The sequence below is a fragment of the Diceros bicornis genome, chromosome 9 (assembly GCF_020826845.1).
Source record: "Diceros bicornis minor isolate mBicDic1 chromosome 9, mDicBic1.mat.cur, whole genome shotgun sequence".
In the NCBI taxonomy this organism is placed as follows: Eukaryota; Metazoa; Chordata; class Mammalia; order Perissodactyla; family Rhinocerotidae; genus Diceros; species Diceros bicornis.
The window spans coordinates 53808856-53826242 of NC_080748.1; the positions used below are offsets into that span (position 1 = coordinate 53808856).

General features: G+C 36.5%; 1 protein-coding gene across 13 annotated transcripts in view; it reads right to left on the reverse strand.

Annotated features, from left to right (window-relative positions):
• KLF12 (KLF transcription factor 12) overlaps window positions 1–17387 on the reverse strand; it is a 420215-nt gene that overhangs the window by 129126 nt on the left and 273702 nt on the right. For all 13 annotated transcript variants that reach the window (XM_058548296.1, XM_058548302.1, XM_058548300.1 and 10 more), the window contains one exon: window positions 10459–11005. In XM_058548296.1, coding sequence (XP_058404279.1) covers window positions 10459–11005 — 547 coding nt within the window. The remainder of the gene's footprint in view (window positions 1–10458; window positions 11006–17387) is intronic.

Consider the following 17387-nt stretch of genomic DNA (forward strand, 5'->3'; position numbering starts at 1 on the left):
TTTTGGGAAACCCCAACCTATTTTATCCTAGAAGTGAAGATCTGTAATAATATATACCACAAACATATGTTTATATAGACATATATAACACAATAAACATATAAACAACTACAGTTTTGTCAACAGAGGAGCTTGTTCATAATTATTGTAGGTCAACCAAGTCCCACTAGGTCTTTCTCTCCCCCAGGAAACTGAGAAACCCATATGCTATGGGGTTATCTTTCTAATTCTACCCTGTTTCTACTGAACTTCTCTAAGCCCCCAGCTACTGAGAAGACAGTTCCTTTGACAACCTTTCCAAGGGCTACTCCCAGTTATCCCAGTTCCACCAAATTCTCCTATTTTCTGTCTTCCCGAGTTCTCGCTGTTCCAAGACATAACTCTGCATTTATCTTTTATTTCTTCTCTATGACATTCAGCAAAACTTAATAGTACACAAGTTGGCATATACGCGCTTCCATTTACTCAACAAACATAATCCATCGTTTAAAAGAAAACTAAGCACAGATACACAGAAAGTAGCATTTTATTCCCACTAAAGAGAAGTAACATACAAACGTACAGCATGGGAAGTGGGACAAGTGGATAGAAGTTATGTTTTTTCTTTCTGGCCCAAGTTAAACCTAGTCTTTTTTTTTTTTTTTTAATATTTCATATAATAGAGCTCTAAAAACAAAGTAGGTAAGTTAAGTTTCAAGTTTAGGTTCAAGTTTTACTTAAAAAGGGCATATTCAATGCACTACCTTACAACCTCAAGCTAGGTGTGAAAATCTGGGAGCAATTATAGAATAAATAACTAGACTATATAGTTCCTGGGACTTTTTCACTGTTTTAAAATTCTTCCACTAGATGGCAGTACAAAGACTGTCATTTTCAATGTAGGTCTCTTAGTTCCATAACACATCACTTATTTCTAGGATCTGTGATTTGGTGAGATATGGAAGAGAAAAAAGAATCAAGATTCAGAAGAAGGTAGAATGAGGAGGAGTGGAGGGAGATAGAGACAGAGAACTGGGAGGAGGGAGAAGTAGGGCAACGGAGGGAAGATGGGGAGCAAGAGGGCAGAGAACAAAAGGTGGAATCAAGGGGGGTACTTTGAGAATGAGGTGCAGAAAGCAGAAGGGATGAGGGAGGGAGCTGAGGTGAAGATGAGAGAACTCCAGTGTAGTCTTTTTCAGACTTTTGGATAGGAACTACAGTAAGAAATACATATATTTCAACACGACTCAGTACACACTCACACACTCACAGTTACCACATTTGCATGTATGTAAATAAACAGGTTACTAAACAAAAGTTTCATGATATAATACTTATTTGAGTGATACTCTCAAATATTTTTTAATTCACTCCATCCTATTTAATTTCTTTACAACTGCTGTTTATGAGCTACTAAATGGATTTCAAGATTTACCAATAGGAAAGTGATCTGCAGTGTGAACAATACTGTTTTAGTGTATTGTAAACTAAAGCTGGCTTTTAAGAGAAGTTATTTTAAAAATCTCCATAGCTGGGAGAAGGGAACATTACTGGCCATTTAACCAGTCCATAAAACAGTGCTGAATCAATGAGCTAATGAATAGAAAGAAAAAGATGGTGAAGCCACTTGGTCATGAAAAACACATACAACTGGCCAATGATCAGAGTAGCATTTCCCCCACATAAAGGTGGCTGGAGAAAAATGGAGCACATGATCATTACTCTTTAAATTGGTAGCTCTTCTTTCATTTAGTAGATAGAAAGGGAAACATCAACCTGTTCTTTTCTAAAGAACACAAAGTGGAATACCAGTTAATCAAATTATCCATTAAACTGGGGTCGGCCCCGTGGCTTGGAGGTTAAGTGCGCGCGCTCCGCTGCTGGCGGCCCGGGTTCGGATCCCGGGCACGCACCGACGCACTGCTTCTCTGGCCATGCTGAGGTCACGTCCCACATACAGCAACTAGAAGGATGTGCAGCTGTGACATACAACTATCTACTGGGGCTTTGGGGGGAAAAAATAAACAAAATAAAATCTTTAAAAAAAAAATTATCCATTAACAATGGAAAATAGGCAGAGGGAAAGAGCTGAGAGAGTAGTAACATAGTTTGGAACAGAAGAACAATTATTAAGGGAATAAGAAAAAATAAGGAACAGAAACCACATCCAGAGAGCTGTAAATAATTAAAAAGCCAATTTAACACAGTGCTGGCAATGATTCTAAAACCAAATTTCCCTCTTGGATCTTATATTCTTCCTTCTTTCATTTGTTCGTATAGGTCTTAAGAGACATTGGGTAAAATGCTCATTTGCTAAATATATATATACATATGTATGTGTAGCTAGCTAGCTAGCTAGATAGATAGATAGACAGACAGACAGATAATCTCCTAAGGTTTCTCGCATTGAGTAAATACATCTAAATATCATCAAAATAATTCTATAAATACCTGCAATCTAGTATGTAAATTAAGAATTTTCTTGTAGCATAATACCACCTGTACTATTTGTAATTAGAAGCTTTATATTTAAGCAGGAAATATATTTTTTATTACATATATAATTTTATATTTTTCAGGAAAGAAAAAATGTTTTTTAAAAATGCAAGTACAAAGAAAATGAAAGACTGCATATTTCAAAATCCAGTGTGTAATGTTCAATGTATTAAAAATTAGCAGAGAAAACTTTTCAGGTGTGGTGACAAATGAATGTAGAGACTACATCAGAATATTATATTCGTAAAATATCACATTTAAGCATATATTTATTTAAATATAAATTAGGTCCTTTTATTATAGGAGAAACTTGTCCTAACAAATTAAGATGGTGCGGTAGTTACCATGTTATAACAGAATGAACACAGTCCATTTTGTTAACCTCTTGCTTTAGCTACTTCATCTAATAAATGGATTTCTTTCTTGTTTATATCTTCACTTCCTTAAGTAATATCTACCTCAGAAGTCTCATCTCTCTCTTAACATGGACTGCCTCTGGTGTCCATACTTTCTCCTTTTCTCTCCTTTTTCCCTTTGTACTTTTATTTACTACTTAACTGTGGGAGTTGGGAAAGCCATTCAAACTCACTCCTTGACATTTGACAGTTTACAAGGAGCTTACCTAGAGTTTTCTCTTTTCTGCTAATTCTCTTAGAACAATATGGACAACGTCTGTCTCCTCTATGAGGCAGTTACTATCATCAAATCTTAGAACCAAGCCAGTCGATGCCAGACGAAGCAGAGGAATTGACAGATTGTAGGTATTTCAGATACAAAAGAGCATAAGAAGCCAATTTTTTGGTAAAATCTATTCAACCTCTTGCGCATGCCCAGATGTGAAAAAATACAGTTTCTTCTCCATGCTGAAAATTAGGTAAAAACAAACAACAAATGACCAATGAATCTGCATAAAATAAAGTCTTCTAAACTCCTATTTTCCAAAAATTCAATTTTTCATAAATATTTGCTGACTGCTTTTCTGACTATTTAACAAGTTCCTGTTTTTATTTTACAATGACAGTAGTGAAACACTCAAGTCCTATCAAAATCTATATTTAAGAATAAGAAGCTGCAAGTCAGCAACACTCCAGGGCTGCTTCCCAATAAGCAACATTAAAAAATTAATTAAAGAACATAAGTAATTAGATGGTTTGTCGATAAAAATCAAATTCAGAATTAAAATATGAATCTATATCTAGAAGTTATCATACTTAAACATAAGTAGAAGAATAAATTTACCAAAGGAAGCTGTGGTAGTTCAAGCACTCAAGAAGCAAAGACAACCGTACACATAAGCATGGGTCAGCTGCCCCAGACTATTCTGGTCATATGAACAGATGACACCAGGATTCCACCGAATGGTGAACTAAAAGAGGACAGTCATGTGTAAGGTAGACAGAAGAAGCAAGTCTGTGACAAAATGAACCATGATCTGAAATAAGATGTCATTAACATCAACAAGTGAGAGAGCTGACAGCAGAAGAAAATTGATGAAACAACGAGATTTGAAATGTGGAGTTTCATGGGAGCAAAACTACAGTCACATTCAACGGTCAGGAGTTACAGTCATAACCTCCAACCAGCTCTGCAGCAATCACTGCGATGACCATATTTCCTTTCACAAATATAAATGGCACAGGACTAAAAATACACTTGTGGCTTCTTCCTGTAGGCTGCTGAGAAAAGCAACAGCCTGCAGGAAGAAGATGGGGTGTGAGTATTTCAGATTTGCCCATGGCCACATCCCTTTGAAACTCCTGAATGAGTGCTATGAAAATAAGGTATATTTTTGGAGAAGTCTTCACTTCATCTAAATATAATAAGAAAACAATGCTCTTTTAAAGGAGATGACCAAAGAAATTACATGCCCAAATGGGGTTGGTTTCTTAACAGCAGTATCAACATGCTCTAATCATATATTTTGGGGAAAAAGTACTTTATGCTTAAAGATCTAACACATATATGTTTTAAGTCAGGAATAATGCACTTATGACCCATAATAAGTTATTTCAAGTATGACCCCACTACAATACTACAAGACTACAATAAAGTCTTAATGCAATAAATATGTTTTGTAAAATTCTGGCAGACTGGGCTGCTGGGATGCATTTCCATGAAATAAAATGTGGCTGCATAAGAAACTGGAGCCGAGCTCTTTCCCCGAGGCAATGTATTACAGTCACGTGGACATCCGATGGCTTTGGGTGACTAAGGAGAGGACAATCATGGGGAAAGGGGGAGAAATAACAGACTATCTACATAAACTAATAAAGAAGAATGGGACAGTGGTCAGGGAAGAAATTTTTCAGTTCTGACTGTTCCAAAGCCACGGAGCAATCACACTCTTGCTCGAGCCTTGTTCTTGGGCATCAGGTGATATTACCTGTTCCTCCAGGAACACGGAGAAAGGACCAGCTCAGGTAAGGGAGGGAGGAGATAAGTCTATCTTTTTTTTAGCTCTTTAGTTGGATTTTCACAGACTAGTTACGGTATGGCCCTTTAAGTATTCTGAATTTCTAAAATGTAATATCTATTAATACTCAAATGTAAAAAATGTCTTTAAATACAAATTATTTCGGGTTCATCTTTTGTTTTGAATTATTCTGTACATTCCACTAGGTGATGAACAAGAAATGTTTGATCTATTTATATTAATTCTAGTATCTTTTTTACAATTCTCAAATTGAACCCAAATTTTACTCAACTTTTATTTGTTTGCTTTTCATTGTCAATCCCAGATCATTATCTTCTGTTTTTGCATTTCCTTTCATTTACCATTATGTATCTTTTTTCCTAAAAAATTTGTCAATCTAATAAATTGACTTTAGAATTTGGGTTAATTAGTGCAAGATGCAGGTTACTTCCACCGTATAATATAAGCAACTAACATGCAATTAAAGACTTTGCTTCTACAATTCTTCCTCTCTAGAATTATTCATTTTTAACTATCTACTGGATTATTCTTGATAGAATACAAATATGCTATACTCTCTCTCTCTTTTAAAATCCCTCCTTTGAGAATTTAAATGCCTCTCCAGCTATCATTCCATTTCTCTACAACTCATTCTAGCAAAATTACTCCAAAGAGCTGTCTCAACCTTCAGTCTCCTCTCCGTCACCTCTCATCTGAACATGAACTCACTTCAGTTAGTCTGTCCCCACCACTCCAGTGACACACTGTAGCGTCACCAATGACCTCCACCCTTGCCAAATGCTCAATTCTCAGTCCTTATTTTATTTGGCCTCTTAGCAGCTTTTGATAGAACTCATGACTCCCTCCCTGAAACACTCTCTTCACTTGCATTCTCTTTACCACTCTCCCTCTTACCTCACTAGTGGGATCAGAAGGAAGGAAAGAGAATCCTAAACACACCTACTCCTCTGTCAAGGCAATAACGAACAGAGAACAACTTAGCTTAATTTGTCGTAATTTGTTACGACCCTCTACGCTTTTCTGCTACTAAATATCTGTAAAAACCAATGAAAATCTCCTGTGAAGTGTACCAAAAACTTCCCCAGGCTGGACTGAAATTCCTTTCTGAGGTCAAATAATCCCTTGAGGGTCTTGTTTATAAATAACATGTCTCAGGTTACGTAGTAATAAAACTCGGGCCAGATCAGTCCACTGGCTGTTCCCTCTCCATGGCCAGCCCTCCACCTCTCAGCATGACCACTTTGGGGGCTAACTACTACTTGTCCTTTTGGTATCAAGAGGAAAAATGTCTTCCTCAGGAGACTCTCTTGGACACCCTCCCTCTACTAGCTCTAGTGTGTTTGTTTATCAGACTTTACAGAATATCACGCCGTTTTTCTTCATGTCACATATTACATTCAAGGTTCAACTGAGATATCTCGGTGTCCTGGGCTAGCTAACAACTTGTCATTCCTTTAGATCAATATTCTTTAAATACTTGGATGGGCTGAGGGTCTATCCTCATTAGAAAGCTTTCTCACATCCTCTGTTGTTAGTCAAGCATACCCACGCAGAAGTTTCATCCTACCAAATTCCCAAAACCCTAACCATCCCCTTCTGAGCAGCACAGTAAAAGCATTTCTTCTAACAACACCCTCTGTGAAAATACTTTTATCAAATACAACTTTCTCTAGCTGCAATTATAATTACATTGTCTCCCCTGGGCAAATCTGTGGCTGGTCTATGTTTTATTCCAAGTTTGACCAGAATTATCAGTTACTTGTATGATTTTTTGTTTAATGTCAATATCTCCCAGGATACTGTAAGTAGGCTGAGATAGAAACAGCGTCTATTTTGTTCAACACTATATCCATGGTGCCAAGAAATTGCCTGCTACCCGATAGATGCTCAATAAATACTTGAATGGACAAATAATTCACATGGCACATTATCTTAGACACGGATGTGTACGTTCACAGTTTGTTATGTAATGTGACATATAAGGTAATCTGTTTCTCTACCGGAGACCAGATATGTTATACCAACTTTAATAGTAATTAGCCAGTATAATCACCTACATTTATATGAGTTAGTTTTGTATTTTTATTAGTAGCATTTTGAAAATCCAAATCCCCTACCACATTTTCTTTTGCTTATCCACAGCAGATATACAAGCCCTAACTGGGAATGAAACAGGGGCTCCCTTTATCACTCAGCCATTTCACAGCTGGCCCAGTGCCAACCAGGTATCTGCAAAATAAAGACCTGAAGCATTACTGAAATGTCCTTTCCTCCATTCATTCTGTGAGGTAGGCAGCCCTCCTCCACCAGACACTTTCACCATCATCTAATTAATCAGTTGAACAATAAAAAAACATAAAATGCTATAGCAATATTTGTAGAATATGGTGATTATAAAAACTTAATATAAACTAATAAAAGGAGAAAATATGGAATGTTTCCAGACAATTTCTCATACTAAACTCTCATCCCTTATAATATGTTGTAGTATCAACTTTGAGAAGCATTTCTATACCAACTTCTTGGGAGCAGTTTTTCATTTTTAAATTCAGTAAGCTTTTTTTCCCTCCAACTTTCTGGGGTTTTTTTGTTTTTTGTTTTGTGAGGAAGATTAGCCCTGGGCTAACATCTGTGCCCATCTTTCTCCACTTTATATGGGACACCGCCATAGCATGGCTTGACATGCATCAGTGCAGCCTGGGATCCGAACATGTGAACCCTGGGCCGCCGCAGCAGAGTGCACGCGCTATCAGGGCAGCCTGGGATCCGAACATGCGAAACTCGGGCCGCCGCAACAGAGCGCACGCACTTAACCACTACGCCACTAGGCCGGCCCCGCAACTTTCTGTTTTTATAAGACAGAAAAAAAGTTTCTGAACACTGTTGCTTCAGGTATTTTTAGGGGGAGATAATAATGATAAATAATTGCAAACATTTACTGATAGCTGATCAATGCTAGACATTTACACACAAGCTTTTTTTTTTTTTTTTTCGTGAGGAAGGTCAGCCCTGAGCTAACATCCATGCCAATCCCCCTTTTTGCTGAGGAAGACCGGCCCTCAGCCAACATCTATTGCCAATCCTCCTCCTTTTTTCCCCTTTTTCTCCCCAAATCCCCAGTAGATAGTTGTATGTCACAGTTGCACATCCTTCTAGTTGCTGTATGTGGGACACGGCCTCAGCATGGCAGGACAAGTGGTGTGTCAGTGCGTGCCCAGATCCGAACCCGGGCTACCAGTAGCGGAGGACACACACTTAACCGCCAAGCCACGGGGCCAGCCCCAACACATGAGCTCTTAACTAATTTTCACAATAATCTTCAAAGATAGATCATGTTTTTATTCCCATAACACTGAAGAAAATGAAGATTAGTGAAATTAAATACCTTTCCCAAGTCCAAAGCTGTAAGTGAGAGAACTAGGATTCTAACTCACACATTCTTGATCCCAAACCTCATGCTCCTAATGTCCGTATCACATTCCAGCATATTTACGATTATATAAACTTTTATTCTTGATATGAGAAAATTATGAGTAAAAACCACTGCATGAAACTAACAAACATACTCATACAGCACGAAACTTAACAAAGTTCTTCTGCAGAGCTATATTTCTCAGAAAATTAAATTTTGGCAATATACTTTATATAATATACACTTTAAATAAAAATAGCCTCTCCCATAAAATGATGATGGAAAATAAAAGAGATAGCTCTTTTGTTTCCTTCAATAGCGCATAAAAATTGCAAAAAAAAAAAAAATGGCATGAACAATTGAATAATGTTAAAATCCTTATCAACCAACTTCATAATAAAAGCAGTATGTCCCTTAAGTGGTTTCGTAGGAAGACTGGATTCTATGGTATACACAAACACATATATGTAAAATAATGTAATATGCAAGGTTGTATTTTGCTATTTGTTAATTCCGAATTCTTAAAAAATGTATAGACCAATCTGTAAATTATAAAAGAAAATAAATACTTGATGTGGCCTTCAGTTATGTTATTATTATTCAAATCAATAAGCTCATTTCGATGAGAAGTATTAGTAATATCAAAGAGGGTTCAGCTCAAGTAAAATCCATGAAAAGGCTCCCTACTCCCTCTTCTTCTTCTTCCTGTTCACGAAGAGGGTCAGGGGACTAGTTCCTGGTCTCTGCTCAAACAGCACACAAAAGAGAAGTTGTCAGGTAGGCACAGAGTGTCAGCCTCTCAAGTTTGCAGTCTAAAATCTCTGATTGCTGTTAGTCATGAGATTTTCACTTGGGAAAACTGGGAAGGTGAAATTCATTTCACGTGCTATGAAGAAACTCACTGCAGATAAAACAGTAACTTGCCAAAGGTGAATGCACAATTTTAGAGCATATGTTTGCAAAAATTTCTCTAAGTACACCATCAAAGGTTATTCCTATGCATTGAAGCCTACCTTATTATATAAGAACCCAAATGACCATGTTTAGTAGCATTTGATGAGAAGGAAGTGTTTTATGTATTCATCGATCATATTTTAATTATGGGCCTCAGTAGTAATATGGCATCAAAGCAAAAAGTAATACAACATAAGTCTTAATCCATCAACATTTCTAGGCTCCGAAGACAAAGTATACACATTGTATTCAGTTTAAAAGGGAATAAATCAATGATCATAGGCATTTTACATTTCTATAGAAGAGTGCCTTACTTTTAAGATTCACGGGAAGGGAAGAAAAAAGTTGACAGCGTGATACTATTATAATTCATTCTAGTAAAAATTGTAAAAAGAAAAAAGAACTTAGATGAGCAACTTCATGATCAGCTGCATAACTATCATCTATAATTAAGTAACTGGGTATTATTAAATACAGTCATGAAGCAAAGTATCTTCCTGCCTTCTAAACCCTAGAAGGGAATATTAATACTGCTTGCTGAAATATTTCCATCATACTAAGTCATCCTGTTATTTAAAATGATAATAACTTAGACTTATACAAAGATAAGAACTCAAGCTATATGACACTTTCGAGCCAAACACCTAACTTTAAAATTATTTTAATTGCAACTTAATTTACAGGTTACTCAAAAGTGAATGATCAGATTCTAAGCATTATAACTTCATGGCATTTTATATTATTGTCACCCAAAAAGTTACAGTCTGAACAAGTGAAAGAAGAAACATTCTGATTCACTTTTAAAAATCACATAATGGATAATTTCTATAAGGGATTTATGCATTTATACTTTACAAGCAGTTACACTAACTATAAATTGTCCTTCCCATCTGAATATTTGAAGGTAAACATTATTTTGCAAATTTAGGTATTTGAATTCTGACATTAAATGACTTAATGCATAAAAATACAGACTAAGTAATACTGAATCATACACCTATATAAATATGAGATTAGTTCTACTAAACTGTGTTCTACTCAGTGGCTGATCAGCTGGTGTCTCTGCGTTGTTGTGCATAGAACTTCTCTGGATGTAGTGTATTTGCATACAATTTAGGGTCCACTCACTTAAACAGTTACCTCTAGTGCAAAAATACATCAAGGCTTCGCTTGTGTCCCTTACCTTTGCCATGGCTTCTCCCATCCTCCAAAAGCGGCACTACAATAGTGTTGTTCACATTTCCAGGTGACCGCACAGCTGTGTAGACAACAGGCACCGACTGTACCACCACGGGGATGCGGTGAACATGACTCAGTTTGTTAGACTGTAAATTCATGGGACTTGAAGGCGGTACAGGATGGATAATGTGCAAAAACTGCTGGCCTCCCACACCAGATGCAGAGGCAACAAGGGGCCCTGGAGTTAATACTGTTGACGAAGACGATGCTGAAGATACTGATGTTATAACAGTTGGGGACGAGGCTGGACGACTAGAAGACGATGAAGAGGTTGAAGTTGAAGAAGGTGAGGAGGCAGACGCTGTCATGGAAACTGGGGAGGATGAAACGGCTGTGGGGGATGTCCTGGCTTTGTTGATTGACAAGTCCACTGGCTCAGTTTGTGTTTGGAAGTGATCTACAGATAATGAGTCCTCCGGGGGCTCCCCTTTCACATTATTTAGCAACAAGGGAACAGCTTCCATATCGGGGTAGTTGTGGACGTTTGGAGACTGTGGGGAGAAAAATGGAACACATATTTATATTTGTTAATCATACATTTTAATAGATGCATGATTTATTACTTGAATTTAAAATTTTTTTCTCTTATTGCTATGGAACATTAATTCATTCTCCAAATATTTGAAGGATTGCTCTGTGACAGTCATTGTAATTAAAGTTGAGAATACAAAAGTACAAAACAGAGTAAGACAAGGCCTCTGCCATAAAGACATTTTCATCCTATTGGGAGAGAGAGAGAAAATTGTTAATATCCAGTGAAATAGGTATTCTATAAGGGAGAAAAGAGGCCATAGGAACCCAAAAAGGAACAGCAACTTTACATAAAATCTTCTAAAAAACAAGCTGGAAAGCAAGGCATTATCTACTTAAAAATGTATAAATCCAACCTATTTAGTTAAAAATATTTATTTTGTTGGTTTGATCCATCACTGCATTCATGAGTCTCAGTTTCCTCAGTTATAAACTAATGGGAATTTTGATTAGATAACCTTAAATATCCATTCAAGCTCTAAAATTCTACAATTTCATGATTCTAACATTTACTCAACACTATCATAATCTAGAGGCATAATATTACCTGGCAACATACTGGGAAAACTCACTATGACATTTCAACTTTCATATTTGATGCAAGAGCTACCATACCATTCTCATTATGGCATTAAAAAAGGGCACAAAGTTCTCCAACCTCCCATATCCGATTACTAAATGATTCAATACAAATCATTTCTAACAACTGGATTATAACTTAACTCTTAGTGATGACAACATTTTTTCTCAAAATACTGTACAGAACTACAATGGATATTTTAGGAAATAATAATTTTAGGGAGAACTTACTCTGGAAAATTTAAATTATCTACGACTGTTTTGTTTAAGATAATGATGATAATTTTGTTCAAGTTCATTTTTGTTCTTTTAAGTTTTAATGAACAAAATTTAATTGTAATAATAATGAAGACTCCAAGATTCTACCCAGATTAATGGGCTCAGTATGATACTTCTGGGCATAAATATATTTTATTCTTACATTTACTCACCCATAAATCCAACAAATATTATTGAATGCCTACTTCCAAGGCTCAAAATGGCCCAAGAATTCTATTAGCATGTGTCAGTCGAGCCTTAACAGGGAGAATTAGACTGTAACAGATTATTTTGGTTACATCTAATTTGACCAGGCTAACATAGACATTATTGTTCTATTATATGAAGACTAAAAACTTTTTTTCAGCTTCAGTATGGAATCAGAACAACAATGCCTAAAACTACATTGAATTGGTTCATTTCATTCTTTGTTTAATAAATGATTTTGGTTTGCTATTCCCCCCAAAACTTGAGCATACACTTAAAGGAACAAAACATGTTTCTTAAAACCTTCTTCATAGAAAATAAATTATAGCTCCATTCAAAACATACAATAGGCAGTCGCGCAAAGGAATTTTATTCAACAACAACAATGAAAGAAAGAAAATAAGTCAACAATGGTACCAGATCAACTTTAAAAAGGGAAATGGGCTGATTTTTATTGTTTTTTTTTTTTCCTTCCAAGTTAACATGGTTACTTACCCACAAAAAGATAAGAATTAGAAAATGAACCATCCAAAATATCTACTGTATGATATTCTAAATGACAAGATTTCATTTTATGTGCTGAAATTGAGAAATAAGTTTAATCCTCTCAGACATTAAGAAACAAAAGAAAAAACCAAACACCATAAACTGAACTACTTTGATACAAAGTTATTAACATTATTTACTCTTCTAACTAGGATAGTGTTTCAATTCGTTCTCAGCATTATTATATAATTTCTTCATAGAACAATGTAAGATGTTTCTTATTACTTTGTTATACCCACATAGAAATTCTTTGTTGAGGTTGCTTTCATAAAACATATCAACTGGTTTGTCATTAAAATTACAAAACACATCATTAAGCACATATTATCAAACACTGCTTGACTTCAAATATAGCCTTGATTAGTTTCTCTCTTTTTACTGTATTAGACATATGGAAAATTCTAATTTTGAAAATAGTGACTATTTCCACCACGAATTTTTTTCCTCCTAACTACCTACTTAGACAGAAGGTTCCTACATAGGTTTACAAACCCAGGGCTGAGGTGTAACTCATCATTGTAGAAACGCTTCATAATGTAAACGAAAGGCTACTTTAGCAGATTACGACAATACAGGAGGTGGTGAATAAGAAGCTTATTTGTAAAGATGGCATCTAAGGTATCAAGCTTCACTGAACTTTGCCAACTGCTCCGACTTCTCCTGACAAACAGGAGCCACCTTTTGTAGATACCTGCTTAATCCTTCACTGAGAAAAATATTTACTCCTTAAGCTGTTTTACAGCAACAGAACAGTGTTCCCCTTATAATTCTGTTGTACATACTAGAAAACTATGAAGGTCAAATACTAAGAGCCCCTATCCTTTCAAATACTTGAGAATTACATAGCTTTTGCACGAGCTCAAATCAAAATATAGAAAATGCTCATAAAAATAAGGAAGGATACTCAAACCTTTGGACCAAAGACACATCTTGTTTGGAACCTTGGACATATTTTGCATGAATTTATAAGCGTAAACATCGCAGAGGCACATGCTGGTTCCTTTTCCATATGTAGCAGTTGAAATGCAGCCAGCATGTCCAAAAATAATGCCTCATCAGTATAAAGAGGACAAAATCCTTACTGTACCATTCATCTGTTTACAGTGTTGATATAATATTATATCCTCAGAGCCCATACTAATCTCTTCTACTGTGATAATGTGGCAGGTGAAGCCACCCATAATTCCAGCTTCAGGCTCCACATACATGTATGTAAAGCCAGCAGTACTGCACAAATATGGTTCCAAAACAGTTATGGTTTACTCTTGATCCTGAAATTATCCTTAGGAATTCATTTCTTTACACCTTTATAAAGTGGAAAATCGAAACGCGCTGGTTCTAAGGTATGAATCCACAAATGTGTAACTGTAGTAAGGTGTTGGGCATGCAAGAGACAGCCGAGAGAGAGCAAAAGCTGAGAGAAATCAAAGGAACACACCAAAGGAGAAGAACTTAGAGCAGCTAGAAATTAAAGAACTACAGGTATTTGAGAAAGTAGGAGAAGATATGGGTATGTTACCAGGAAACAGCCTTTAAGAAAGGGTAGGCATCCTGGAAAGACCAGAAATAATAACGACAAGTTATAAGTTTTAAGCCCAACGAGGAAGAGAAACTTCTGTAAAAAGAACAAAGGATTCCACACTAAAATTTCACCCTTGGTTACTTAGTAACTTCTCAATTCTTGATACAATACTGATGGACTACTGATAGCAATGTCAATGAAGTAGTGTTGTTGTTTGTTTGTTTTAAATAAAAGCCCATCAAGATTTTTGCCTGGGCGTGGTGACTTTAGTTGAATTTTTGCTGCTGATGTCCCTGGTGTGGAAAAGATAATCAAACACTTAATATATTCAGTACTATCAAAAGAAATATACTCCTTCTAAAGATAAGAAGATTTAAGGAAATACTGGATTTTTGTCAAAGAGAATGAGAGTAGTTAATTTCATTTTCCAAAAGATTATATAATATCTCCTGAAAAGGTCCACAATAATTTTTTTAATAAAATGTTTTAAGAAATAATTGCATAAATACACACAAAAGTGCGGCAAGGTAAATGTATGAATATACTTAATAAAAAACATGTATGTGAAAATCTAAAGATAAACAGGAATATATTGTTACATATTATCATTTTCTTCAAAAGTCTGAAAGTCAGTTTTATTAATAATAATCCACTCAATAAAATATTACACAAAATATTCTAGTGAACATATTCCTTTCAGTGATTTAGGGATTACATGTGAGCTTTCCTAATCAGATCCTCTTTTTCCTGAATAAACATTTTAAAATGTAACTTCAGTTTTAGGCATTTTGTTGACCGAATATAAAAAATGAATCTAAAACCTCCTATGTGTCACTACCTAGAGTACTAGATGTGTTTCCTACAGTCAGTCATTCCTATCAGCTGAATCTTATGGTCTGCCAGTGAATAAAAAGCGTTTTTAATACTGGTCATGTATTTTAGTCACCTGGTAATCTTAAAAAGAAAAAAAAAACTCCTGGATATCACTCCATCTTTGGAAAGCTCTCCAGAGATTCTTATGTGTAGTCCTGGTTGAAGACCTCTTGGATAATATTTTACTACATGTTATCCAAGATTTATATGCTTTCTGTTTTGTCTTTAATGGCACCAAGGATTTCTAGAGATGTGGCACATGTGCACACACGCACAGACACAAACAGGATCTCCCCATCTATCCATCCAACTATCTATCCATCCATCCATCCATCCATCCATCCATCCATCCATCCATCCATCCATCCTGTTTTAAAATAAATTGTTTGATTTTATCTTAAAATTTTTTGAGAAATAATCTCATGGGAGTTTTCAGAAGGGATTATAAAGTGACTTTCCCAACATTACATAGCTTCTGGCTTAAATGTCACAAGAATCTTTCCTTTATAGCCTGTTGTGTGATTATTATAGTAAGAAAATTTGATTGGGACAGAAAAAATTCGAATTCATGACCTACCCTGTCACTTACTACCTGCCCCAATTTTGGTATTGTAATTAAAATTCTCTAGGTCTGAGTTTATCCATTTATAAAAGAGTAATATCATTTCTAAACCCATACAATTGCTGTGCAGATGAAATTAAGAGCATTAAGTGCTTTTAAGTAAAACAGAAATGTGGGGAAGAAGCAATGAGCTTCCCTCGTTAGCACTAAAAATTCCTAACACCACCTAATCTATTACTAAAATTCTCAGAAGTGACTTGACACCCTGAACTCAGCATAAGATATATTGTGATGCACAATCGACTAAACACAGCCAACCTAGAGGTATAGTGTTTGTGTTTGCTGAACAACCAAACAAATACATAGAGTACAAAAGTAGCTGAACAAGTCAAAACACTGTAGGCATTTTTAGGGTCCACATATGATTTAAACAAACATATTTTCTCTTATAGAAGACAGTTGTCTGACACTTTAATTTTTTTTCTGTATTTTTCAGCTTAATTAGATTGGCTTACAGGATGATCATGTGATAGTTGATGGAATATATTTTAATTGATTGGTCTGATTTTTTTTGTGTGTGTGTGTGGTGAGGAAGATCAGCCCTGAGCTAACATCTGCCAATCCTCCTCGTTTTTTGCTGAGGAAGACTGGCCCTGGGCTAACATCCGTGCCCATCCTCCTCTACTTTATATGGGACGTCACCACAGCATGGTTTGACAAGCGGTGCGGCAGTGTGCGCACAGGATCCGAACCCCGGGCCACCACAGCAGAGCGCGCACACTTCACTGCCATGCCACTGGGCTGGCCTCTGGTCTTATTTCTTAATTCCACAATATAAATAACCTATATCAATCCATAGTTCAGTTTGTATCCATTATGACAATAATATATAAATATATAAAATAATCGTGCTGGGATGTTGACAATTCTTTAATAGTCTTATCATGGGATGAAACAGCAGAGCATTATTTGTTTCTTGTTGTCTCAGTAGAAAATTAATTTATAAAAGTTTCACTGTCTGACTTGGTAATTAATTGAGTATGTACTTTTTAATGGGAGGTGCTTAAAGAAATTTACTATGCACTTCATGAAAAAGGAAATAAACTAAATCTACAACTCCCTTCCTGTGCTCCTTTGAGCTTTTAAGTTATATTGAATTATTTCAAACGCAAGTATATTTTAATTGCATGCTTTTAAATGCAAGTATATTTTAATTGAGCCAGCCCCGGTGGTCTAGTGGTTAAGATTCAGGGCTCTCACTGCCGTGGCCTGGGTTCATTTCCCGGTCAGGGAGCCACACCACCCGTCTGCCGGTTGTCATACTGTGGTGGTTTCATGTTGCTGTGATGGTGAAAGTTATGCCACCGATGTTTCAAATACCAGCAGGGTCACCCACGGCGGACAGGTTTCAGCAGAGCTTCCAGACTAAGACAGATTAGGAAGAAGGACTTGGCTATCCACTTTTGAAAAGAGTTGGCCATGAAAACCCTATGAACCATTAAGAAAAAGAGGGGCCGGCCCGGTGGCGCAAGCGGTTAAGTGCGCGCGCTCCGCTGCGGCGGCCCGGGGTTCGCTGGTTCGGATCCCGGGCGCGCACCGACGCACTGCTTGGCAAGCCATGCTGTGGCGGCGTCCCATGTAAAGTGGAGGAAGATGGGCACAGATGTTAGCCCAGGGCCGTCTTCCTCAGCAAAAAAAGAGGAGGATTGGCGAATGTTAGCACAGGGCTGATCTTCCTCACAAAAAAAAAAAAAAAACCCTATGAACAGCAGCAGAGGATTGTCTGATACAGTGC